The sequence below is a fragment of the Canariomyces notabilis genome, assembly GCF_033297395.1.
Source record: "Canariomyces notabilis strain CBS 508.74 unplaced genomic scaffold N656scaffold_15, whole genome shotgun sequence".
Taxonomy (NCBI): domain Eukaryota; kingdom Fungi; phylum Ascomycota; class Sordariomycetes; order Sordariales; family Chaetomiaceae; genus Canariomyces; species Canariomyces notabilis.
Genome location: NW_027041837.1, coordinates 306,912 through 332,530, shown reverse-complemented (window position 1 = coordinate 332,530; position 25,619 = coordinate 306,912). Strand labels below are relative to the sequence as shown.

At 53.8% G+C, this 25,619-nt stretch overlaps 9 protein-coding genes across 9 annotated transcripts; 4 read left to right on the top strand and 5 right to left on the bottom strand.

The window, feature by feature from the left end:
- The first annotated feature begins 1,938 nt into the window (after positions 1–1,938).
- Positions 1,939–5,229, top strand: N656DRAFT_157561 (Pkinase-domain-containing protein). The gene is made up of 4 exons (XM_064808697.1): positions 1,939–3,157; positions 3,210–4,548; positions 4,622–4,956; positions 5,016–5,229. Exons 1-4 carry the CDS (start codon positions 2,201–2,203, stop codon positions 5,118–5,120), a joined length of 2,736 nt encoding a protein of 911 aa, XP_064668948.1. The 5' UTR covers positions 1,939–2,200; the 3' UTR covers positions 5,121–5,229.
- Positions 5,230–6,675: 1,446 nt separating this feature from the next.
- On the bottom strand, positions 6,676–7,836 carry N656DRAFT_799223 (NAD(P)-binding protein; the record flags this gene model as incomplete). The annotated part of the gene is made up of 2 exons (XM_064817845.1): positions 6,676–7,405; positions 7,469–7,836. 2 exons carry the CDS (start codon positions 7,834–7,836, stop codon positions 6,676–6,678), a joined length of 1,098 nt encoding a protein of 365 aa, XP_064668947.1.
- A 1,506-nt stretch (positions 7,837–9,342) lies between these two features.
- On the bottom strand, positions 9,343–9,992 carry N656DRAFT_157538 (uncharacterized protein). Its single transcript, XM_064808696.1, has one exon. It carries the CDS (start codon positions 9,897–9,899, stop codon positions 9,459–9,461), a length of 441 nt encoding a protein of 146 aa, XP_064668946.1. The 5' UTR covers positions 9,900–9,992; the 3' UTR covers positions 9,343–9,458.
- Positions 9,993–11,589: 1,597 nt separating this feature from the next.
- N656DRAFT_769456 (uncharacterized protein) lies at positions 11,590–14,669 on the bottom strand (the record flags this gene model as incomplete). The annotated part of the gene is made up of 2 exons (XM_064813708.1): positions 11,590–13,664; positions 13,724–14,669. 2 exons carry the CDS (start codon positions 14,667–14,669, stop codon positions 11,590–11,592), a joined length of 3,021 nt encoding a protein of 1,006 aa, XP_064668945.1.
- Positions 14,670–15,405: 736 nt separating this feature from the next.
- Positions 15,406–17,422, top strand: N656DRAFT_157525 (uncharacterized protein). Its single transcript, XM_064808695.1, has 3 exons — positions 15,406–15,818; positions 15,871–15,996; positions 16,059–17,422. Exons 1-3 carry the CDS (start codon positions 15,594–15,596, stop codon positions 17,307–17,309), a joined length of 1,602 nt encoding a protein of 533 aa, XP_064668944.1. The 5' UTR covers positions 15,406–15,593; the 3' UTR covers positions 17,310–17,422.
- Positions 17,331–18,585, bottom strand: N656DRAFT_780631 (putative methionine-R-sulfoxide reductase SelR). The gene is made up of 2 exons (XM_064815419.1): positions 18,107–18,585; positions 17,331–18,004 (listed from the first exon to the last, which is right to left on the bottom strand). The coding sequence occupies exons 1-2, from the start codon at positions 18,222–18,224 to the stop codon at positions 17,592–17,594; spliced, it is 531 nt and encodes a 176-aa protein (XP_064668943.1). The 5' UTR covers positions 18,225–18,585; the 3' UTR covers positions 17,331–17,591.
- A 587-nt stretch (positions 18,586–19,172) lies between these two features.
- Positions 19,173–21,541, top strand: N656DRAFT_755620 (ArfGap-domain-containing protein). The gene is made up of 2 exons (XM_064813104.1): positions 19,173–19,455; positions 19,517–21,541. Exons 1-2 carry the CDS (start codon positions 19,338–19,340, stop codon positions 21,070–21,072), a joined length of 1,674 nt encoding a protein of 557 aa, XP_064668942.1. The 5' UTR covers positions 19,173–19,337; the 3' UTR covers positions 21,073–21,541.
- On the bottom strand, positions 21,458–22,283 carry N656DRAFT_734003 (uncharacterized protein). Its single transcript, XM_064812692.1, has 2 exons — positions 21,999–22,283; positions 21,458–21,870 (listed from the first exon to the last, which is right to left on the bottom strand). Exons 1-2 carry the CDS (start codon positions 22,131–22,133, stop codon positions 21,712–21,714), a joined length of 294 nt encoding a protein of 97 aa, XP_064668941.1. The 5' UTR covers positions 22,134–22,283; the 3' UTR covers positions 21,458–21,711.
- Positions 22,284–23,350: 1,067 nt separating this feature from the next.
- On the top strand, positions 23,351–25,330 carry N656DRAFT_157189 (DUF500-domain-containing protein). Its single transcript, XM_064808694.1, has 4 exons — positions 23,351–23,555; positions 23,648–23,751; positions 23,825–24,816; positions 24,887–25,330. The coding sequence occupies exons 1-4, from the start codon at positions 23,519–23,521 to the stop codon at positions 24,948–24,950; spliced, it is 1,197 nt and encodes a 398-aa protein (XP_064668940.1). The 5' UTR covers positions 23,351–23,518; the 3' UTR covers positions 24,951–25,330.
- Positions 25,331–25,619: the final 289 nt, after the last annotated feature.

Below are 25,619 nucleotides of genomic sequence, written 5' to 3'. Positions count from 1 at the left end.
TTTAAAACCCCGATCCCTCGCGGCAGTTGCAATCGAGACAGATCGGCGCGACGGTCAGAAACCTTGCTTGGTGACTGGGTGCTTCGAGCCCCAAGGAACTCACCTTGCCAGGACTTTCGTACTATATATGTGCCGTATCACAGTCGATTCTAGATAGATATACGTCCGTAATTGCCCGATATCTTGAGGGTCTCGAGTGTGTTGCTTTTTCGGTAAGGATGGGAACTGCAGGTCTGGTACTGTACTGTACTGTACACAGACCTAGCCCTACCAATGTCTGCGATAGGTATGTACGAAAACTGTATTGAACCTTGTTTTGCTGTTGTGGGCACGCACCGGTCGAAGGTGTGCTGCGGGCTGTGCATCTGGCGAGTCTGGGTAATATGGAATAGCAAAAGCGGGCCGGGTGGCAAAAGTCAGGGCACCTCGGCTGCAAGATCGTGATCATACTGTAAGGAGGCCATTGAAGATGCATGGAAGTTTCCAATCTTTTTGGACGGCTTCGACGGCGTGGTGTAGGTACCGAATTACTACGACGTATTCCTTTGCCCGCTATTCGCAGCCGATCGGCCGATGCAGACCAGTGAGGACACTGCTTCTCCGATCTGCATATGGTAGGGTAAGGTAGCTTGCATTCAACCTTTCATAAGGCTACCCGTACCCACGGTACTTATCATACCCTTCAATTAAGAGTTCAGACCCCTCCTGAGCATTGGTTTTAGTCTGCAGATTCTGAGCGGCTTGAGACGCACAGGGACACCCGCTGCCCGCTGCCAGAAACCGAACTCGGGATGAACAGCAGTTGGTGACGTCGTCGTGGATCGTATTCATCAGTGTCGTCCCGACCATTGTATCTTCGCCACACCTGAACAAGCCATCACCACTGGCATTGCAAACTTGGTCATTCAGCCAGTGTGAGCATGGACGTTGTGCCCCGCTTCTACACTACCTTAACATTGCGGAAGTGTATGTACGTACGTACGTGTATTTACCGTACTTGGTACATACATCCATACATACCTGGTAGGTATGTAGTCGAGACGGTGGTGGGACCCCAGATGCAGGGCTAAGGGCACTCTACCAAAGGCTCCTGTGTATGTACAGTACGTGCAATACTTATGGAAGGTTCCTAGGTCCTCCTCAGCTCTCGACGATCATGCTTCTGGGAGCTGGTCCCTCGGCTGTGAATGGTTCGAGAACGCCCGTCATGCTCTCCGTTGACGCACCTCAACCGCTTCAAGCCTTCAACGCTCTTTAAAAAGTGCCAGCCATGCCTAGTGCGTTATCTGTTCTGTCCCTTGCCCCTGCTAGCCTGCTTCATCCCACTCGGCCAGCAACGGCGGCGGCTAGCAATCCCCTTGGCTGGGGCTATTTTCTCCACAACCTCAGACACTTCTACCATGCCGCTACAATGATGGCGCGAATTGATTCACTTCAGCTCAGCCTACCGGTCAAGAGCAAGATGAGAAGGACCTTTGAATACAGGAAGTGCGTGACAAGTGCGCAAAGCTGGGCCTTCTTCTGCTGTATCCTGAGTATGTTCTTAGGTTCTACTACTCCGTAGTGCTGTGTGTCTTTCGGTGGGCACTACACTTCGCTAGTAAGGTATGTATTGTACTGTACAATACATACATAGGGTACCTATAATTTGCGAGAGCTCCCGCCTTCCGTTACCTACCATACAACCATGAAGCGATTCGACTAGTATTCTGGAAACGCTTCCATCCAAAAGGTTCTGTCCTTGTCCGTTACGCCTATTTGGCCCGTTTTCTAGCGCCACCTAGCAAACAACTTCACCTACAGCGCGGGTACTACAGCAAGGGTCGACAATTGTCACAATCCAAGTTCCGTTACAAACAGCGCAGCAGTCAGATGTTCGCACTGTGAACCCCGGCTCTCAAGCAGCTTTTTGAACCTCTAACTAAGCGAGACTTGTCAATCACGCCGCAGATTCAACCAGAGACGACCAGTGCGCGACGGCAGCTCCGACGGAAGCTAAAGTAGAGAGCCAAGCAGAGGACGAGATCAAGCAGAGGGTAGGAAAGGCCAAAACGCAATTTTGCGACCCTCGGTTGCGTGCCTCAATTTGCTACCACCCATCCTCCAAGAGTTGCTTTGTCCGGCTCCCGACGTATGTTGAAATTTTTCATTATTATTCTTCTTTTTGCGGCCCCCTAACTTCTCTCCACTGTGCCGTGAGATGGATAGCCCAAAGATCCCTTCCTCCGGCACCTCACAACGTCGCAGGCTCACCAAGAAACCTCCGTCGGCCCATCATCACCAGCACCAGCACCCTCACCCTCACCACCACCATCACCGCAGCCACTCCAGCTCCATCCACAGCATCAGTCTTGATGGTCGTGTTGACGCCCCATCTCTAGGAAGCAAACGCAGCTCGGCCAGCTTGAAGCGGACCCCCACTGCTGCAGCTGCTGCAACAGCAGCAAACGCGTCCCCCTCGTCCTCGCCACGCTTCCCCGCCGCACCTTTGTCGTCCGCTTTCTCACCCTCGGCCCGGTCGCACACCTCGCCCATCCTTCCCGCCGGCAAGCCTACGGCGCTGTTTGCCCTGTCGCAGCCGCATTCTCACCCCGTGCACGCACGCTCGGACGCGCCTCAATTCACACATCCCGGCCCAGCGAATGCCCTTCAACCCCTCAGCACCAAGACTTCAGACGAACTAATTGGCGCTCCCTTTGACGGCACAGCGATTCTCAACCGCATCGAGGCGCTCAAAACCCGCACGCAAAGCAGTGACAGCAGTAACTACAGCAGTAACCACAGCAGTAACAGGAGCAGTACCCTGACCCCGCCCCGTTCTGCCGTTCCTCAGTCGCCCGACGCGAACGACGGGACGCAGGCCATGGGTCACTCGCCGCCGCCGCCGCTGCGACAGTCTGCGAGCTTTCCTGCCACCGATCTGCCCATTCTGAACGAAAAGCCCGGCACATCCAAAATGGAGGCTTCAACGGCACCTAAGCGCTACTCGGACGAAACCAAGGAGAGCAAGATCCCCAGTGTGCTCAGGAAGAAGTCGGGCTTCTCCGGCTTCATGAACAGCCTAGTGGGGTCGCCCAAGAAACCGTTGATCTCTGCACCGGAGAATCCAGTTCACGTAACACACGTCGGTTATGACAGCTCAACCGGCCAATTTACGGTAGGTCATTTTCCTTGCGTATGGCCCATGCCGATTGCTGACGGTGTCGAAGGGACTGCCCAAAGAGTGGCAACGGTTAATCAACGAAAGCGGCATCACAGAAAAGGATACGCGGGAGCATCCGCAAATCCTCGTTGATGTTCTGACATTCTACAAGGAAACCCAGGAAAAGCCCCAAGAAGACCAACAACTAGAAAAATTCCATGACGCGCGGGCGGCCGACTACCGCGCCATATCCGGCACCCCGTCATCCTCATCCACTCTCGTCTCCCCCGGGCTGATGCCCTCGCCCTATGGCGCGATCTCCCCCTTGATCAGCCCGCCTGCGAGTCCGAGGTTTCCAAACGTCACTCATGAAGGCAGTTTCGAGAATCCCCGCGCTCCCCCGCCAGTCCCGAAGGGTCCTTCCCTCCCGGTAAAGGACATAAACCTAATGCCCAGTCGACCCGCTCCCAAACCCCCAACAGTCCTAGCGTCGAGAGGGCAGCCACCATATCCCGCCAAGGATTCGGGGATTGGCATGCCGCCGCTTGGTGAAGATGGTTCACCTTCATATCTCCCGCCGAAAGACAGTGTGCCAATGCTGCCAGAGGAGCACCGGTCAAGGTCGAATTCACGAGCAACCGGCGCATCGCCATATTTACCCTCACAGCCGTCCCCCTCTCTCCCCTCTCCAGCCAATCAGACAGCGATGTACCAACAGCAGTTAATGCAGCAGCAGCAGGAGCAGGCAATGGCCCAGGCGCAAGCTGCCATGAGCGGCCAGCTAGGGCGGCAAACGAGCAAGCGCCAGCAACCGACTCCGCCAACCTCGCAGCACCAGCACGCGCAGCAAGGGGACGCAAACGGTCGGGTGCAACCAGCACAAACCAGGCTTGCACAACCGGGATCGAGACCGCGGCACAGGCCACGGCAAAGCAACGGTGTTGACGTGGTGGCTGCCTTGAAGAGGATATGCTCCGAGGGCGATCCGCGGGAGATCTACCGCGGCTTCAACATGATCGGTCAAGGCGCGTCCGGGGGCGTGTATACCGGGCACGAGAGGGGGACCAACAGGCTGGTGGCCATTAAGCAAATGAATCTGGAGCAGCAACCAAAGAAGGACCTGATAATCAACGAGATTCTGGTCATGAAGGAGAGCTCACATCCTAACATTGTCAACTTTATCGACAGCTACCTGTGTGGAGGAGAATTGTGGGTAGTGATGGAGTTCATGGAGGGCGGAAGCTTGACCGATGTGGTGACGTTTAACATCATGACTGAGGGTCAGATTGCCTCCGTCTGCAGGGAAACACTCCGGGGCCTGCAGCACCTGCACTCGAAAGGTGTCATTCACAGGGATATCAAGTCTGATAATATCCTACTCAGCATGGAGGGCAATATCAAGCTGAGTAAGTTTCATTTGTTCCTTGACAATCATCCCTGCTGGCGTCTTGCTGACTTGAGGGCCTCTTCCTTCTCCAGCCGATTTTGGTTTCTGTGCGACGATCAACGAGGCGCAGAACAAGCGGACAACAATGGTGGGAACACCGTACTGGATGGCGCCCGAGGTGGTGACGCGCAAGGAGTACGGCCGCAAGGTGGATATCTGGTCACTGGGCATCATGGCCATCGAAATGATTGAGGGCGAGCCTCCGTACCTGACCGAGTCACCGCTGCGCGCCCTCTGGCTGATTGCTACCAACGGAACGCCGCAGATCAAAAACGAGCATGAACTGTCGGCCGTGTTCCGCGACTTTTTGTACTTTGCCCTCAAGGTGGACCCGGAGAAACGAGCAAGCGCCCATGATCTATTGAGGGTGAGTTTTGACCACGGGGAGTCGTTCTTTTGCGGCCCGCTGACGAGTTACTCTGATAGCATGAGTTCATGAAGCAATGCGTCGAGCTATCAACATTAGCGCCCCTGGTCCGAGCCGCGCGGGAAGCGAGAGCACAGGAAAAGGCCCGGAAGGGACAATCATGAAGCGGATGCCTGTCACTTTGGTCCTTGGGGATATTGATACTTCGACTAGACGGCCGATCTAGCGATATTTGGTGTCTTCACTTAGCAACCCCCTTCAAAGGGCTGTTTGGGGACTATTCCTGATCTTTGCGCTTTTTTTTTGGCAGGAATATGGGAAGTCTCAGCACCATTTTCTTTACTTGCAAGAACTTCAACAAAACCTGAATTTGTTATTTGCCATGGCGAAGCTGGCTAGCAGGCGGGCATTTGTGCAATGTATTCTTGTCTTGTTAACCCTTTCAATTTTGTTTCCTGTCTCCAAAGTTGGCAGGCTCATCTTCTATTTATCACTTCATTTCTCAGAGGGCCAAACAAACATCGCAGATCAGACCGTGGTCGCTTTTCGTGGTCTTGCCCTAGCTCGTTTTCCTTCTTTGGTTCAATCTTGGAATCTGTCCCGTCATGGCATGTGTCATATGGCGAGAGACAGGTGTAACGGAACGCATAGGATGTCTGGATGGATGGCTGGATGGAGTGGAATGGAACGACATGGAAATGCATGTGGGCAAAACGAGCACTAAACAAACGCGTCTGGACTGACGGTCGGATCACGTCGATTTGGTCAAACTAAAGAAAAAAAGAAAAGAAACAAAATAGAGTGCATTCAGAGTCAAATCGCCCACTCAACTTATCAGAGTCGCCAGTCAGTCGAAAACAAGGAATATATGTTGATGCTGTTCAGAAGATGGCTATGTATCTGTGACACCCCCTGCTTGTCATATTGCTTGCTACCAGTACCGCTAAGACTCCTGCTCCTGTTGCTACTACTTAAGTCTGCTTAAGCAAGAGCCTGCCTTTATTCGTTCATTCTGTAAAACCGTCGTAAACCACACTGGAATATCTGACTCAAAGCGTAATCCGCTCAGGGAGGCAGTGCCTCCGTCCTGGGCAATTTTCGTTTCTATGTGAGGATTGACCATATCTCCCCCTTACAAGTCACAACATTACATGACCGGACATACACGTTATGCTCTATTAGTTGAAGAATGAGATGTTGGGACTCGGGAGGAGTGACCTTTGGCGAGAACGGTACGCACATGGATGATTACAACCAACAACAACCGATAATTCAATTGGAGCACTCTTTGACCTCACCAAACTGCACGAGAAAGCGTTCTTATGGATATAGTTATGTAATGTCGCAAGGCTGCATTGAATATATGCTCGAAGCATTCCCTCTAGCCATACCATTATTCATGCCCATTGCCGATGTGAATAGACGTTCTTGCCCGAAATGCCAGCCAACCCTGAAGGAAAAGATCCCTTTTTGTTATCGTAATTTCCGCTGTACGCCAGTCCTGAAACCCGATCCTCAAAGGAAATAAGAAACCAGAATGAATCCCAAGAAAGGAAAAATGGCGTGCCTGCCATAGCCGCACGCTAACCCTGAGCCCACCGATGACCTCGAACCCCCAACAAACATTAACGCGGTACCTTTGAAGAATATGCCGTTGGGAAAACAAAGCCAGAACCGTCTATAGGGTATCCCATTAAGCCGACGAATGCAGATCCCGGATTAGTAAAGAGTGTAGCCGCCATCGATAATGACGTTGGAGCCAGTCATGAAGCTGGAAGCGTCCGAAGCAAGGAAGACGCAAAGACCGTTCAACTCATCCACGTCACCCAGGCGATTCTGGGGTGTCAGACTCTTCCAAATCTTCTTCTGCGCATCGAGAGCGGGGACCTTGTTGAGCGCAGTGTCCATGTAGCCGGGCGAAATGCAGTTGACGCGAATGTTGTACTTGGCCCACTCAGCAGCCAGCGACTTGCCCAGCTGGATGACGCCAGCCTTGGAGGCGTTGTAGCATGACTGCTCCTGAGGGTAATTGACAATGGAGCCCGACATGGAGGCGACGAGGATGATGGAGCCTGGCTTGCCAGCGGCCATCATGGCGCGGCCGACGGATTGCGACATCAAGAAGGAACCAGTCAGGTTAATATCGATGAGGCGGCGGAACATGGCCGGGTCGTACGTCTCGGCTTTGATGTTCGAATCGGCAATACCGGCCGAGTTCACCAGAACGTCAGGGGGTCCATAGAGATCCACCACATTCTGAACGGCGGCATCAATGGCATTGCCGTCACGGACATCTACCTTGAAAAACGAAACCGGCAGGCCCGTCTTCTGGTGCAGTTCGGCAGCAGCCTCATCACCAAGGTCCTGGTTCGCATCGAAGATGGCGATCGCCTTGGCGCCGGCTTCAGCACAAGCACGGGCCATGTGGTTTCCGAGTCCACGAGCACCACTGCAAGCCATGTTAGACTCAATTAAGACAAGCGAAGCGATGTACAGAAGGGTCAGGGCTTACCCAGTGATGATAATGACCTTGCCCATAACGCTCATCTTCTGAAGCGTGCGAGGCATCTGCTTATAGACCTTCTCATCCAGTGGAGTGACGGTATCGTTCTCCTCGGCGACGGGCGGTGCCGAAGGACGGGAACCCTTGACTGGGATGCTGAAGTGGCCCGGAGTGGACGACGCCGCACCCTTGGCGTCCGGGTTGTAGACCGAGACGGGAACCTCAGTCTCCTTGATGACCTCAGACTTGGTGCGACTGGCGGACACCGAGAACCCGGCACGCTGGAAAGCCGGAATGGAGGCACGGGGGGCGATTGTAGGACGAGAGATGCTGGCAAGGCGCGAGGCCAGACGGCTGGTGCGTGCGACAGCGGCCATTGTTGCTTTTCTACTCAGGAAATATCTGAGGACTTGGGAGGATAGTGCGATTGGTGCACAAGTGTTCCTGGCAAACTTTGAAACTCAAAGCGGCCAAGGAGACTGGGCCCAGGAGTGAGTGCGATGCACTTGTATTAAGGCCGCAAGAACCAGACGGGCTGGTGAACGAACGAGCGAATCAACGGAGCTTGAATACCGTCGGCTCAGAATGCCAAAGGTTCCCAAAGACGGACAACAAAGGATGTCGTCCTGAATTTGGAGCGGGGAGGGTTCAAGCTGGTTGGGGGGGAGATATTGTTAAGGTACGTGGAAGGTACCTGGGCTCCTCAATAGCGACCACAAAACTGCGCCTCTGAAGAGAAAAACCTGACAGCTATGGAAACCGTCAGGTTGTTCGATTTATAGGCGAAGAGGTACTGCGAAGACTGAATACCCGAGGCCGGAGCGCGGCAACCTGGAAGCACAGAATTGGAGATTTCGGGCGAGGCGAAGGAGCTAGCGAGTCGAGAGCGATCTTTCTGATGCAACGCAATCCTTGGGTACCGCGGATCGTTTTGGTCTCCACACGCCCTAGTTTTGGAAACTGCCGGTGAAAGCGCTTAGTCGTCGAAACTACCTGCAGGTTGGAAATAAGCTCGGGGTCTGGATGCTTCCAAGTGTGGCACAGGCGAAGCTCTTGCCCACCACGCGGGGCACAGAACGGGAGGACGACTCGGTGCTTGATGCGACACTCAAGAAGGGAATAGTAATCGTGGGTGCTCACCACAATCTGCAAAGAGCGGTTTGTCTCGGCACTCGCCGACGCTTACTTTGGCAAATGTAGTGTGGAGGTGCTTGTTCAAGTATTGTAATGGGTACAACACCGAAGAGAGGACATACAGAGCCCGTGAGGTGTGAAGCGACGTACCTCTTTTCTTGGTGGTTTTCAATCGAATTGAGGCGGCAAATAAGAAAACGAAACACGGCCTGGCTTAAATGTGGGATGATGTGTTCTGCGTCAACCTCGACTCTCGAGTCCTTCTCGATGGCCTGATATTTATCTGATTTTGGCGTTTGGCGGAAGCCTTCCGGAGATGGTTCAGGACCGAGGGTGCCGATGCAGCACCGAGGGGCGGTGTGTGCGTTCTGTGGGACCCAGAGATTGGGAGCAAGTCACAAGACCAACTGCAATTTTCAAAATTCCCCGAAATCAACGCCGTGAGAAACGCTCTTTTCCAATTCGCGACCAGACTTTTTGGTGTTTCAATCATTTGCTAAATCTGCTTAACCAGACTGGGGAAGTGGGGAAGCAAGGCTGGCAGCCACATATCTTGGCGAACCCCGCTCATCCATGTAGCAGCTCTCCACTGACCGATCCATCACTCTCCTATCTCCTGCAGTTTCTGCTGTGACGCGTCGAAACCGACTATCATCCCACTGACAGCGCAGGGATTCGCAGAGAGAGAAATTCCTAGACTATCCTAGCGTACTCTGGAGAGTGTCGAAACTCCTTGATGCTTCAACCAAACGGAGTGCTTCCGCCTTGGCATGTAATGATTATCCCCGCTCGAGAAGTTTACTTTGTCCTTCCCGCTTGAGAGAGTGCATTGGCACAGCTTACCCATTACACAAGCCTATCTACACTACATTGGACCTCTCGTATGGACATACAGTATACGTGTATACATGTGTTCAGTATCTATCGAATCAGCTTCAAAACTCAAGGCTGGTGGTGACTGGGGAAGTGCCGCCGCAAAATGATACCATTCAGATATGGGAATTCGCAAATGCCACTTCAGTTTACCCCCACCTTTCAACCCCACCATGGCCTGCTTTTCTAACGTATCATGCTGGGTCCATCCCAGCACCGCCAGCACATCTCCTGCATGCGTACCGTTGTAGCGGGTACCGGTGTGTACACTGAAGGTCCTAATTTGAGAAGACGGATACGCTACAGGTAATGACAGCACCCCTGGCGGATGTTGTAGAGGACAGTGGCTTCCAAAATAACCAAAAACAAGGAAGACAAAAGGGAAAAGGAAGAGATACGAGGATTTGCGATAAGACCACAGTTGATATGCCATCCAATGTAAGTGTCAGGTACAGAGCTACAACTGTGAAGCAAGTATGTAGGTATGTACAGTACCTTTCGCTACAAACAGATGAGTGTGGTGGGACGGAGTCTACTCGTTCCTACACTCTACTGCGGTGTTTATTCACTGTTTTCTAGTGTAGCCTAGAAACTACTCCGGCGACCGGCGGTTAGAACGATCAGCAGCTGTGCAGCGCGGCGTATCTAGGAGTCGCTAGGGGCGGTTCGAAATTTGTTGACCAAGACGCATGGATTATTCTTGCGATTACGAGGTACAGATGTGGTCCAAATCTTTCCTGTCCTGTGTGATTGCCATTCGAGCCAGCATTTCGTTCAGTGGCGATCGTTCTAGAACTGACATTGCCCTGTCTAGATACGTCGGGTAGCATCCGAGTCAATCACTACAAGTAAGCACCTTGACGCGCGAAGCACATCGGCATTCGGAGATGCAGGATTGCAGGTGGCCACATGATCAGCAAGATTCTTTCGCACGCGAACCCCCCTGCCCTCTGACTGAACGCTGAGTACGTATTTCCAACCTGTTCAAGTACTTCGAACTTGGGATGACTGAATTATCTGGGAAAGGAATTGGAATCCTCTTGACAAAAGTTATGCTACACTGTCTCAACTGTATACAGCGAGAGAATCGAATCAAGTCCGAAGACAACGTGCATACCTCCCGTATCGTATACACGTGTACATGCTCGACATGTCGGACAGGCTTTGGTGTAGGATTTACTGGGCTCTTTGCCTTATTTATCTTGGCAACTGTTCAGATCAGGAGGGAACCTCTTTCAGGACTTCATTCCAATTCCTATGTTGTTAAACCTGTCCTCCTTCGCCTTTGCCTCAAATAAGTCATATCGTCTGAATTAACCAGAGGACGTATCACCAAAATTTCGCCCAGAGCCCAGGAAGCAAATGCACAAGCATGCCAAGACGGGGTCCACGATGTCTTCCCGCACTCAAGCGGGCCGCCACAGCAATGGAACCCCATGTCCCAGGCGTTCGGTTAGGACAACGGCCCGCTACCAATCGAAGCCAGATTCCCCCGGATCTCACGATGGTTTCAAAAATTTAAAGGATTGCGGCGACATGTACTTGTACCCGGCTGTGCGCACAAGAGCTCGGGCCACATCAGATTCAAGTCGCAGCCCACTTTGTCCACTGCAGCATGAGCCTTCCACGATGCTCTGGCTCGCTACTAGGTATAGCTATGTCGGATCTTACGCGTCCCGTCCCTGTTTCCCGCTTTATCACCTAGGCAGTACTTGTGTCGCCTAATTGAGCCGAACTGATTGATGTGCATTTCCGTGTGCCTCTAGTCCCAGGAATGTGGTGCTAACGCCCGGGCTACCGGAGGAACATATCAAGCGACACCGCATCGTCAACCTTGAGGTAGGAAACAAAAGCCCCACGCTAGTCACACCCACCTTGGGAAGGTAAGGTAGTGTAAGGTAACTATAAGAACCCGCCTGTTTTCTCCATTCTCCCATTTACCACCCGCCCTTGCTTGGGTGCTTCGGTTTTCCCTGATCCCAATCCATCCATCTCCCACGCACAGACGACCTGGATGCCTCAAATTCTCCTCATCGCCGAGAAGCAGCAGGAACAAGAATAGAACTCAATACAACATTGAAGCAAAGGTCACTAGTGCCCACCCGTCGCGGTCGAAAGCCGACTCACCCCCAGACGGAGCCCCATGCATTACGATCCTTGTCCCTTCCAAGCAATTGAAACAGACTCCCCACATACGGTGCAAGCAGCCGATTTTCAGTGAAGATCTCCCAGAGCCTGGGCATGACGGGCCTGAAAAGCCTCTCGTTCCACCCGCCGCTACTGTGCTCATCGCCACGGACCCCTTCATCTTCACCCTCGCCATTCGCAATAGCACCGGCAGCGGCTTCTTCCTTACATAACCTCTGCTCGGCAGCAGTTTTGACCACATTCCTGGCGATGTTCCTCAAGATCAGGACGGCTGAGAGCGGGATGCCTGCGGCCTGTGGGGGCGCGTTGGGATTCCGCTCGTCGCGCATGCTGGCCGTCTCTTCGTAGGGGAGGGTGACTGTCCTGGCCGGCTTCACCACGCGGGGCTGCCTAGAAGCTGACGGCCGCTTGGGGGATACGGCGGCGACGCCGCCTTGTGCCGGCTCGCCAGGCTGCTGCTGCTGTGGCTGCTGCTGTGTCTGTTGTTGCTGTTGATGATGCCGCACAGAGTGTCGTTCCTCTTCTGCCCTCAAATGTGTCTTGATGTGCGACGTGAACTGCACGAGCTGCAGCTTCGTTGGCTGGGGGTATTTGGTGCAACTGTCCCAGACGCAAGTGAAAGTCCCTTCTCGGTTCTTGAATAAGCCGTCTTCGCCGCGGACTACCTTCAAATGGTCGATGAGTATGTGCTCATACATCCTCTCGGCGGTGAGGTTCCACGCTAGGCACTTAACCTGCGGCCTACCCGCGTGCTGCCACTGACACTGAAAGTAGCCGCGACCCTCTGGAGTGATGGGGTACGACCTTGGTCGGATGCCTCTCATAATGAACTTCTGAACCTCTCCCATGGGGCCTTCGCGGATTACCTGGGCACCTGCGCTCTGATAAACAGTGCTGATGTGCCGGATGAATTCTGGAGCAGGAATCATGATGCGACCCATACGCTTCAGAGGTTCGAGGAACGCGGAGTTGTAGGCCTGCCAGATGGCAATCTGGGTGATTTGCGCATCAGGGTCCTCCTCAAAGAAGCACCGGAGCCACGCGTAGCACCGCTCGGGTTCCTCCGTGGCAAGGAGGCGCTCCAATAAATCCTTGGGGCATGGGACGACATTCTCAGAAGGTTGTTCATAAGCAAGCCGCGCCTCGCTCACGACGATCTCTCGATAAGAGCGCTTAGCACCGTGCGAGAGTAGCCTGACCAGATGGACCACCAAATGCTCGACATTGGTTTCCGCGAGCATGAGATCAAGGTTGGGAATGACCGCCGTGTACTGGTACAGGAAATCGAGGCAGGCGTCGAGAAGTTCATCGTCGTTTAGCAGAAGCCAATCCATCAGACGCTGCAGGGTAGAGGAAGGCACACCGCCCAGCTTATTGGTCTGTGTAGGATGGTTCATGGCGATACGGCCAATGGCTCGGAGTGCCGTGAGGATGATTCCGCGGTCCGACGATACGAGCTGTGCGAGCAGCGTCTTGTAAAGGGGATCTTCTGAGTCTAGAACCAGATATGGGGTGATTTGCTCTGCTATGTCGAGAGCGAAGTGCTTAAGTTCCACAACAAGCTCCAGGGGTGGGAGGTGTAGAAGGATACAGAGAAGATCTTTGATAGGCGGGTAGTCGGCCATAAACCACGCATTGTCAGGGAGCATCACCATATTTCGAATGGTTAGGACTGCCTCGATGACCAATGTCAGTTTGTCAGTGAATTCCGCCGGCTGCAAATTGTCTTGCACGTCCTTGGGCTTGAGCTGGGCAATTCTCTCGAGAATATCTGCCGAGCCGTTGATCCCATCAAGTTCTCCGATTTCGCCCTCGTCAGAGTCGGGGTCATTATTTATTGTCCAGTCGACGTCGTAGAACATGTTCCCGACACCGAGGGCAAACTCGGTCAACCCCTCGGCCAGCCCCCCGAACTGCGAGAACTTGTACTTATCACCCCGCTCGAACGAGATCTTGACCAAGTGGTTTAGAGCGAATGCCTGTTCTGCCTGGATTCTAGAACGAAGTGAAAGGAGGCATCGTTCATATATGTTAGGACCGTCGAGGGTTCCTAGACCATGTTAGAATAATCTGAGCCGGACGAGTCCCTGGGCGTTTTAGAGAGCTTACCTGCAGGGATGGCAGCCCGTAGAAGCGCCCCTGGGTTCGGCCCTGCAACAGCAGACTGTCGAAAAAGTCGCTGTTTCCTGACGAAGAGGTCGGGGTTGCTGGCTGGCGTGTCTACGATACGCAATTGCACCTGACGCAGAGGTGGTGGCTGGTAGTTCTGCACTACGGGATTGCTCGTGTCGAGTCCCGGTGGGTCGTAGTAATGGGAAGCACCTCGCAGGCTGGGGTGTGGGTGGCTCTGCGCATGCAGTGGAATCGTCGTGTTGCCGTGCGTACGTGAATTAGGATGGGATGGGGCTTGATGCTGCGGGTGGGGGTTGGAGGTTGATGAAGTGGAATGCTGACCAGAAGCATGGCGAACCGTCCGAGATGGGTTAGTATCCGGGTGAAATATTACTCTCGGGGTTGGCGCCTCTCTCAGACCGCGCGAGGCTCGCCCGGAGTTGGGTGTATCTTCGGCTCGGCGTTCTCTGCTCGGCGTCCCATCTTCGGTCGACTCTTCCCTATCCGCCGCCTTGGCCTGTTTGGGCTGGAAAGTTTCCACTGTCCTCGTCAGGAGGGAGCCGCCTTTCGCAGTTGTATGCTCTAGAATCTCGGGTGGGGGTGGCTCCTTGTTATGTATCGTCTTGATCTCATACGCAGCGAGGTTCTTGTAAAATATTTGCTTCAACGTATACGCGTCTGCAGGTGCGTTGTGTCGCATCAAGCCCAAACCCTCGCACATCTTACGCCACATGAGTTTCTCGTCGGACACCTTGTCATAGCCTCCGTGCTCGACGATGTATTTAAACAGCTTGAGGAGGTCAACCGTGATATTTCCCATCTTGGGCTCTGGATCGAAATGGGTACCGCGCTTCTCATGGAAGGCGCGCAGATCCTCGATGAACTTCTCATATTCGGCGGTCCTATCGACGGTATGCTCGATCGCGGGTTTCGGTGGGGCCATCCCGGCGCATTGAGGTACGGCACCGGCGTCGCAGGAGATGCAATCGTGTATATAACCGGACTACTTCAATGTCGTCGTTGCCGAATGCCAGTTTTTCAACAAGTCCCGGCCAGTAAAGCGCGACGTGATGAAATATGGTTACAAGGAAACAGTAACGAATTGTGCAGTGATTCGACGCGAAGGTCCGCGACTGCGTGCACTTCTTGATTGGTAAATCCACGAGACCCCAAAGCCCCATTAGGCCCACAATTTTAGCTCAGAACCACCATCTTTAGCTGCAGTGCGCACGGGCTATACAGCACACAAACCATCGTACTGTACAGTACAGTACACTTGCTAGTAGGTACTGACAGTCTGACCCTTCACCAACAAATGGAATCCAACGATTTGGAATTGATATTCATCGAACCTATGAAAACGAGCCCAAATGAGGTTTGCAAACACAACAAGCCGAGGGCCACGATGCCAATCATTTTCCTTCGCTCTACGGTGGCCAGTCCTTGGTAAGAGGAGCAGCCACGTATAAGATGCACCTGCACTGGAGCCATTCGATTCCGTTCTCAAACTCCGGCTGATACAGTATTTATGATCAAGACAAGCCCAAGATTCGTGGTAACGGCAAGACTCAACAAAAGGTGTAATTATGTTCAGATCCAACTGAAGCTCGCAAGTGCTATGAAGAAAGGGCCGAATGGAAGGTACAGTACGCCAGCAGTGCCTTCTGTATCCAACAATCTGGGCAGTCCCCCAGCACCTGCGCCTGCCTTAGATGTCTATTGCTACCTCCACTATCCCATTTTGCCCAGGTAAAGCGTTCGGACAGAGTTGCTACCTTACTACTGGTAGGGTAAAGGGCAGCATCTCAGGATCCAAGCCTTCGTCCTCTTGTCAAATCCGTTGCATGTCCTTGGCTTCACAATCAACATGAACGCCTCGCAGAGCACAAGGCACATGAGGCGAACAATACTCCGGTTTGCCCTGAAGAGTATCCTCGTAGACGAGAGACCGAATGTATACAAGGACCCTCAGCTGGTACTGAAGCCCCAGCTTGAGCTGCCTCCTCGCAGGCCGTACACAGGCTCGCGACCCCGGGTTCCTCTTTGGCGCCACTTTCTAATGGTCCATGTCAAAGACAAGGCAGAAGAACTTGTTCGTTTGAGGTATGCGCTCGCTTGGATAGGCTTCTAATCTTTTCCATCAGGTAAAGTTCGATCTCAGCGGCTTCAAGAAAGTCCAATCGGCAATCGATCCGACCTTACAGCACTGGGTTCGATGCTCGCCTCCGGAGCACTCGTTCATTTTTCAATATGCGAACGAGCTGGAGAAAGTACGAGACAGCAATCTGGAGATGCTCATTAGCGTCTTACTCACTCATTGTGATACGTTCAGGGCTCCCACATCCTCAGAGTCACGTTACAGAACCGAGCCGACTTTGAAGCCGTTTTCAGGGAATTCGAGGCATTGGGGCTCGACATTGTATACGAACATCAAGACAGTCAAGTCCAGAGCCATGCTACCGCGCGCAGCCCCGCTGGAGATCAGGGCATGCCTGACCGGATCCCATGGGTACTGAGAAGCTTAGGGGAAGTGAGCAATTTAGCTCCCCGTCCAGCTGCGCCACCAGACATAGGGGCTGGCTTGTCAGCCACGAGGAGCTCACTATATCCGGCGACAATCTACCGACCTCCCAGCCAGCCGGTAGGGCTGTCCGCCAGCTCCCGGTTAGGACAGGGAGGATTGTCACCAGCAACCGTGCCCTCGCGGCCAGCAACAACCATTGGCTTACCTGGAGTACTGGGACAAGGCATTTACAAAGTCAGCAAACTAGGCTATGGCTCTTTTGGGCGACCGATGGTGAGGACTCCGACCATGCTGGGAGGCCAAGGTCCCAGACTGTACACTGTCTCAAAGCACTTTGACAAGACAATCGATCGAAGAGATATTTACCTGGCGCGGAGACGGTCTTCGGGTGCAGGACCTGACGGCCCAGGGTTGGGTCTGTCCGAAAATCCCAGTCTTATGTCCAGTCAACCTGAAAGAACCTATGAGCCCGCCCGGCAGTATCTAGGCGCTCTGCAACTACAGGCAAGGCCATCAAGTGACATGGGAGCGGCTTCGAGGAATACTCAAAATCGCTCCAGACCAAGCTGGTTACACCGGACCGACAATAGTTTAGATCCAGCCCGTGAGTATTATCCATGGACACAGTTTGTCCCAGCTCCGGCAGTCAACACGGGGAATCAGCCCTTTCCTTCCTCTGCAGCAGAGGATGCTGTTGGAATGGTATCTTCGCAAGAATCCACAGCGGTAAACGACGACTCTGTCGGCGATTATTGCGACATTGATCATGGGAACGACTTGCTCGAGGTACTGGACAGGCAAGAATTGGGAGAGAACTGGCTATTGCAACTCTTTCAAATCCAACATGAAGGGCTCTGTGAAGCGGGCAGGATATGGGACGAGCTTTTGGCGAAAGGTGCCGCGGATTCAGCATCAGCCAAGGGCCCGGAGGAGCTCGTTAGAATATTGTCAAAATTTGAAGGGGAATTTGTGAAGAGCTGGGATGCCATTGTTTCTACTACTGCGCGGAAAATGAGAGAGGTACAGGCTCAAAAGTTGACTCTTTCGGATGTGAAATAGGCTTGCATGCGATGCATGTTACAGGAAGATAAAATCTATTCCAAGACTTTCTATGCCCGTTACTGACAGAAGATGCGATGGGGCTGGGTGACGGGCGGCTCTTGGAGTTTCTGACACTGCAAGCTCCTTTTAGTTGGCTACGTTGTCTGCCCTCGATCAGTATGTATTGTATACTGGCAGATATTGGAACAATAGAGTCCTCGCTCCTCTCCAACCTCTACATAAGATGCCCGCATTCCCTCACTTCGTGGCCGCCGACTCACCTGACCCCGCCTCACGCGCTCATACTTTACTCCCGTCCTTACCCTGCTCAGCGGCCTTCCTCGATCCCTCCGCCTGTCCGTCCCCGTCCTCGGGCGAGAATTTCAGCGAGATGCTGTTCACACAATGGCGCTCGTCGGTGGGCGTGGGGTACCCTTCCCCCTTGAAGACGTGGCCCAGGTGGCCGCCGCAGTTGGCGCACACAATCTCGGTGCGGACCATGCCAAAGGTCCGGTCCTCGTGCCGCACCACAGCCCCGGGGATGCTGTCGAAATAGGCCGGCCACCCGCAACCCGACGAGAACTTGTGGCTGGCCTTGTACAGCGGCGCCGAGCAACCCGCGCACCTGTACACGCCTGACGAAGGGTAGTGCTTGTCGTACTCCCCGGTCCCGGGCCTTTCGGTCCCCTTTTCGCGGAGGATCCGGAATTGTTCTAAGGGGGGGATTAGTGTTTTGTTTAGGTCGTCTTGGCTGTGTGAAGGTGGGGGGAAAGGGGGGATATGGGCTGTTGTACTAGGGGGAAAAGTGAATCAACCTGGGCTGAGAACGGCGCGCCACTCCTCCGGGCTGCGCTGGTCGGGATAGGATGTCATTTTGTTGCTGTTGGTGTTGTTGGTAGCAGAGGAGCCAAATAAGGCGCTGAGGAATGACATCGATTGTCGCTTGGTAGCAACTCGGGGAGGTGGATGGAAAGCTCTGGGATGCTTGAGGGAGGAAATAGAGCGCAAAAGGCGGAAGAGAGCTATTCTCATGAAGTGCTGTTAGATGGATGAGGAGGGAAACTAAAGTGTGTGAGGGTGATGGATAAGGTAGTATCTTTGGTCTTATATCTGTGGTTACCAGTTGCTTGAGATGGCTATGATGTTTCCGGTTTATACTGCGGTAAGAGGTGAAATACTCTACATTTAAGTTCAGTGGTGACAAATCACCACTGCCGAACTAGGACAACTCGGCTTGTGCTGTGGTTTGGAAGCGGTCGGGGCTGTGCTTTTAACAATGGCCTTAGCAATGGACTCGGGCAAGTTGCGTCAGAGACTTGTCCCGGCGAAATCAACCATTGAAATCCCCCGAATTGCGGACTGCAAAGCTCACGTAGCTGCAAGTCTGCAACACCTCCGTAAACACCTAGTACATGATTATCCGGAATATCTGCGGGTGCCACCTCAAACACATGTCAGCGACTCAGCGTATTCGTAGGGTTATATCCGTAGATTTGCAGGTATCCATAGGGGCACCATTACGCTTCCGTTCGCTAAGCGGATTAGGAGATATGATTATCGTCCACCGTATCTGCAAATAATTGCTTTCTCTAGTTATGAAAGAACTGGGCGGCTTGGAATGATACTTGTCTCTAATCAAGTCCCTTTCCAAGTCAATTACCTTTCTGGACATACTCTAGCAGCCCGACGGTCCACTCTTTGTCCTCTTAACCAGACACCTGAGGCAGGTGGAGTGCATATACAAGAAACTACGGATAAGCCTTTGATATATGCATAATACAGTGTCCTAGGCTCCTAGCCCGTAACATCTGGCAGCCTATTCTCATTTATGCTTTTGCCGCGGCTTTGCAGTCATTGGTACTGAACTGTATTGTACTGTACAGTACACGCATTGTCTTAGGCCACCTGCCTCGAACCTCGAGTTCGGAGCGGCACACGATCAACCTGCTGAGACCTGCCTCTTCTCTCCGAGCCTAACCCGACCCAACATACTCTCCTGGCAAATCGAGGAACCGCAGAACGAAATTCAAGGATATAATAGTTGTCATGTCTCGACGTCCTCCGAACCCTGCTGCCGAGCGCGCGGCGCAGAACCAACAGACCATCAAGAACCTTTTGAAACTGGAGCCAAACAAGGTGTGCGCGGACTGCAAGCGCAACAAACGTAGGCATCTTCGTTCCATTCCTGCTGTATCCGACAGTTATGCTGATTACCCCGTCACCAGATCCGAGATGGGCGAGCTGGAATCTCGGCGTCTTCATCTGCATCCGCTGCTCGGGCATCCACCGCGGAATGGGTACCCATATCAGCCGGGTCAAGTCTGTCGATCTCGATGCCTGGACCGACGAGCAACTGCAAAGCGTCCTTAACTGGGGTAACGCACGCGCTAACAAATACTGGGAAGCGAAGCTGGCCCCAGGACATGTCCCTTCCGAGGCCAAAATCGAGAACTTTATCCGCACAAAGTATGAGCTCAAACGATGGGTCATGGAAGGGCCGATGCCCGATCCCTCGACTCTTGACGCCGAAGGGGACGACGACTTGCCGCTTAGTGTCGTCAAGGAGAAGCAGAGTGTGGATCAGAGGGAGTCTCTTCGCAAGGCGTCAGTGGGCAAAACCGCCGCACCGCAGGCTGATCTTATCGGAGCCGAACCCACCCCTGCGCCAGCACCGCTCCGAGCCAGTAGCACCGGGCCGATGGCCATGAAGCTTCCTCCAAAGTCGGAGCCCGCTCCACCCAAGGCAACTAGCACGAAGGACTCTCTTCTTGGACTAGATTTTTTGGGGACCGAATCTGCCCCCCCTGCACGGCCTGCAAGCACAACTGGAACCCCTAGTGGTGGAGGCCAGTCACGCCCGGATCTTAAGCAGTCCATCCTCTCCCTCTATGCGACGGCTCCTCGTCCCCAACCCCCGCCGCAACAAGTGTCCCATACGCCATCGGGATCGCTCAGTGGAATGTCGCCGCCAGTCACGAGTCAGAGACAGAACTCAGTTGGCGGACTCAATGACGCTTTTAGCAGTCTCAGTTTCGCGAACTCGACATCCCCAAAACCTCCTCAAAACGACGCCTTCTCTGCTCTCGGTACATTCAATTCCCCCCGCCCAGCAGCAGCTCAGTCAAGCAGCACTTCTACCTTTGCGGGTTTGAGTGGTGGCAGCTTCTTCGATCCTAAGCCCCAAACATCTGCTCACCAAGCGAAGCAATCCATTGGGAACTCCTCTAGCTGGGGATCTGTTGCTTCACCACCAGCGCCCAAACCTGCTCCAGCACCTGCATCAGCCGCATTGGGAGACTTATTTGACTTCTCCGCACCCTCTCAACCCATCGCGGCTCCAGCCAAGCAACCGGTAATGGCGTCAACTACGACGACAACTTCTACATCTGTCTTCAATCTTTCTGCCACTCAGCCTAAGGCGTCCTCCCTAACTGCGAGCTCCACGACAACCTCTAACCCGCTGGGCTCCATCGGTTCGCTAGGCACGAACAACTTATCCAATGCAGATGTCTGGGGTGGAAACGCATGGGCTACTCCTGAAGCGCCCAAGCTCAGCCCAGAGCCGCCCAAACCAACTACTACATCGAACGATTTCGGATGGGACTCACTCGCCAGCAAACCCATCGTTCCCGGTGCATCCGGGGGTTTCGCACCCAAGGTAGCCGCCGACGAGGAGTTTGGCGGCTGGACTAGCAGCACAACTCCGGCAGCGACAACCAGCACATCTAAGTCGGCCGGAGGATTTGGCGGCGAGGATCTGTTCTCGAATGTCTGGCAATAGAACAACGGCAGATGGTGTACTAGTTGGCCGTGAGCCGTTTCTGAAACCACATAAAACAGGATAACCCGTACAAAGACGAATATGGTCATTTGGGAGGTGGCTTCTGATCATTTCAGGGGCTGTAAAGCAGGAACTGTGGTAGGTTGCGTTTGAGCTAAGGGGGAGCAAGAAACAACGCGGGGGCAATGGCCTCGTCCGGCTTCATGTTACCCATAGACTGTCCATACCAAACCAATAAACCATCAACATTCATATTCCAGGTCTTCGGGGTGTGGGGGAACGAGGGAGGGGAGAAGGAGTATATAGCTGTGGCCGAGCAGTGTTAGCAGGCGGTCTTCCTATCCAGCTAACTACGAAACCCTTTAGCTTCCCGCCATTTTTTTCCATGTCACATTGGCTTGTTTCATCAACAGAACTTCGAGATTCGGGCAGGTTCAACCGAATTGTACATTAGTCTCGCTGAGACAAGAAAACCGACATGAACTTTGACAACCGAAACCCCTTACGCCCATGCTATGCCTACACTCCAATAAAGCAACCCAAACCAAAGAAGCACGGCATCACCCGGGTGGTATCCATAATCCATACAAAAGCCATCATATCCACTACCCGCAGGTGATGACATCCCAACTTCCAGCTTCAGAACATCAACCTCCACAGATAGTACATCACCAGGACGGTCCCAATAATGATGCCCGCCAGCTTGAGGATAGCAACCTTGTTCCCTGCCGCCGCCATGCGCCCTAATCGCCCGGCCGAGCCCTTGAGCTGTGTCGTCATGGAGGAGAATGTCTCGGACTAGCGGTGGACTTTGTTAGGGGAACATTTTTGAGTTCTTGGATGTCTTTCGTGCTGATTCTCTATCGCGCCCCGGGGGAAAGGGGGGGAAAGGGGCTAAGGGGTTTGGGAGTTATAAAACTACATACCGTAGAATCAATCACCTCGTGGGATCGCGCGCTGTCGTAAATGTCGATGGTCACGCCGCGCAGAGCCGACACCTTGGCCGAGAGCTCGTCCAGGCGGGCATTGTTTTGGCGCTCGCGCTCGTAGGCTTCTGACATGTTCCCCCCCTTTTTACCTTCTCTGCTCCTTGTTTCCTTCTTCCTTTATTTCTGCCTTCCCTGGTCGCTGCTGGTTCAGTGCTCGGTTGGTTGGCTGCGCGGCCTCTTCGGAGATAGCGGCTCTCGTACGTCAGTCAAGGAGTGTGATCCAGACACGTGTCAATCCCCTTCTCTGGGGTAAATGCGGCTCGAGAGATATAGCGGGTGGTTTTGGGCCTTTCCTGGGTTAGGGGCGGAGGGAGGTGCTCTCGGCGCAAGTCTCCGGCGGGCGGGGAGTTGGAGGTTGCGAGACGGGATTTGTTTCGGCGGTTCTACTGCTCGCTCGGGCGTTGGATAGCGCAATTCAGAGAGGCGGTCAAAGGAGTATAGAGAATATCTGGCTGCTAGTATCAGGTATGGGCGTGCCAGCTCTTTGCTGCCGGTTTTGTTCGTTCCTCGGGTCTGATGACTTCAACCTTTCGAACACAAAATCAAGCCGTTGAGGTGTGGCAACTGCCAGCTCACGAATAAAACCCCAGAAAGGGGTCGGTCAGGGATCCGTCCAGTGGGCTTGGCTATTGGCTTGGCGAAGGTCTTGCATACGGTCGAGAAGTATGATACAGCCACACTGTGGCTGACAGCGTTTTGCCAGTGGACCCATGATGTCAGTTCCTTGCGGCAGTGGAGCATTTGAAGGTACTTCAGTGTGGGGTACGCAGGTGTACACTGTACAGGTTGGGAAGTCCACGTGTTTTATCATTCAGGGTTATGAGAGCTGCTTTTCCTCATAGGATATGAAGAATATTGGACATTAATTTCTCTCTGCCTCTAGCAGCTGCTTCAAGAGATCCAATTGTAGGAGTACAGTATGTTCATGGATGATTTTCGTCTTTAACATTGCGGCCGGTCACTCCAAACAGGCTTGGCAAGCCATCAATCACCCGCCATCTGCGGGGAAGCTTCGACCTCGTTCTCTCGGTCACCGTTTGTACCTACGGCGAGGCAGTCACCTGCCCTCGCGGTTGTCATCGACGCGCGGCAACTTCCAGGTTGTCAATCGTTTGACGTGAAGACTCGTCTTATTGCAGTACATTAGCGTAGAAAGAATTAAGTTTACACCGGAAGCCGTTCTTCTGCGCGATTTTCCACCTGTCAGCCGAGCCGGTAGACTGCAAGACCCAGAGCGAGTTCCGTCCGGCAAACGGCAGCAAATTCAGCCCGTTCACACCCCACATTCCTCCTAACATTGTTCGCTGGCGGCCTCATTGGCTCACCTCAACAATTCGAAATCACCATTCGGAATACCAACCACAAGAGCCCTTTACAGCATCTGACGTCGATTTCCACCCGTATCAACCGCCCCCAATTCCCAGACAACCCGCAGCGCGCATACCCATCCAGCAACCATGGGTATCAACAATCCCCTTCCGTCGTCTTTGGCGTGTAAGTCTGATCCCGGGTGTCCCGCACCTCAGCCCAGCGGACATTGGCAGACACTGTTTGGTTACGCAGGAAGCTAACACCTTGGTCGATAGCGGAATGCAGGAAGTGCGGCAAGATCCTGTCCTCCTTTATCGATCCTCGTCAAGCATTCGGCCCCGACAAGGTCATCCCACCATCTATACTTGCCGGTGCCAAGGTATGCAGTCATCACTCCCGCGATTCACATCACTTGTTTAGGGAGGCGACGCTAAGCATGTCGACCACGACAGGGTCTCGCAATTCTCACAGTGATAAAAGCCGGCTTCCTCGGTTCGGCCCGCTTCGGCAGCGGTCTCGTCGTCGCGCGACTCCCTGACGGTTCCTGGAGCGCGCCCTCAGCGATCGCGACCGGCGGCGCCGGCTTCGGCGGCCAGATCGGCTTCGAGCTCACCGATTTCGTCTTTATTCTCAACGACGCGAGCGCTGTCAAGACGTTTTCCCAAGCCGGATCCCTCACGCTCGGCGGGAATGTGTCAGTTGCTGCAGGGCCCGTGGGCAGGAACGCAGAAGCGGCCGGCGCCGCATCTTTACGGAGCGTGGCGGGCATCTTTAGCTACTCCAAGACGAAGGGCCTCTTCGCTGGTGTGTCTCTGGAAGGCTCAGCTATTATCGAGCGCAAGGATGCCAACGCCAAGCTTTACGGTCGCCCAGTGTCCGCGCGGGAGCTCCTCACCGGAGGGGAGCGGCCGCCCCCTGCCGCGGCACCCCTCATGAGCATTCTCAACTCTCGTGTCTTTAATGGGATGTCGGCCGGAGTCACGGACGACAGGATGTACAATGACATACCAGTCTACGACGATCGCCACGACGAGGTAGTGTGGGGCAACAAGACGGGGTCTGCTTATGGGGAGAACCAACCCAGGGATACCGGCTCCGGCGGTGGCGGACACGCCCACGACGAGTTTGGCCGGCCTAAGAGGTCGACTACTTGGCAAGACGATGTCTACGACCAGCCGCGGTCGTTTGGACAGCCCTCGCGGTCCAACACGATCCACGACGGCTTTAGGGCGTCCAGTACGGCCGGCAACGGGACGGAGAAGAAGGTTGCGCCCGGGAGGCCGGCAGCCCCGAAACCAAACTATGCAAGCAAGGAGGCGCTCATGCAGAAAAACGAGGCGATTGCGCTCTACACGTTTGAGCCGGACCAGCCGGGGGATCTCGGCTTTAAGAAGGGGGATATCATCACCGTGCTCAAAAAGACGGACAGCGATAACGATTGGTGGTAAGTCCAGAGGATTCCACACATTGAAAGTTTGGGAGTGATCGGCGGATTCTGACTGACCGTGCGATAGGACTGGGATGATCGGGACTAGGCACGGGATATTCCCGAGTAACTATGTCAAGATGAAGGAATGATTCACCATATCACAGCACGGCGATATCGTCGCGCAAGGAAGGCCGGAAGTGGCGCTTGGAATGGATTCAGATTGATGGCGTTACCAGGCAACCGAAACACCTGCCGTATAACGGAACCGAGTACTCCAACCGGTTCGATGCAGGGAACGGGATCTGTGGATGATGGGTTCTCCCTGAGAATTTTCTCTTTGGTTTGCATTGCTGTCCCGCTTGGCGTTAGGGGGAGGGTGGGATGGTAGGAAATAGTTCTTTTCCTTTCTTGCCTTTGTTTGGGCTGTCCGTCTTTCCCTTCTTGTAGATTACATTACAGTACCCAGTTTCTTGGTAGTCTGGATTATCACGACCTCCGTCTGTCAGGCTGGCAGAGTTTCTCAAGCCGAGCACGTCACTACTGCAGGAACTTTGCATCAAGACCGAGCGGCTAGAGGTGCCGCCCGAAGTCTAAGTTGATCGGTCGGCGGGTTTGTCGTCCTCCCACACCGTCGGGCCGTCCCGCGACAAGATACAATTGCGGGACTTGAGGATGTTAGCTTCCCCGGAACTTAGCACGGATATGGGCAATGTCCCAAGCTAAACCTCGGAACTTATTTACGGCTGGAACAAAGTACTGATCTATGGACATGTAGCCATCTCTTTCCGCCGCCATGATGTAGTCTTTACCTCACCTCT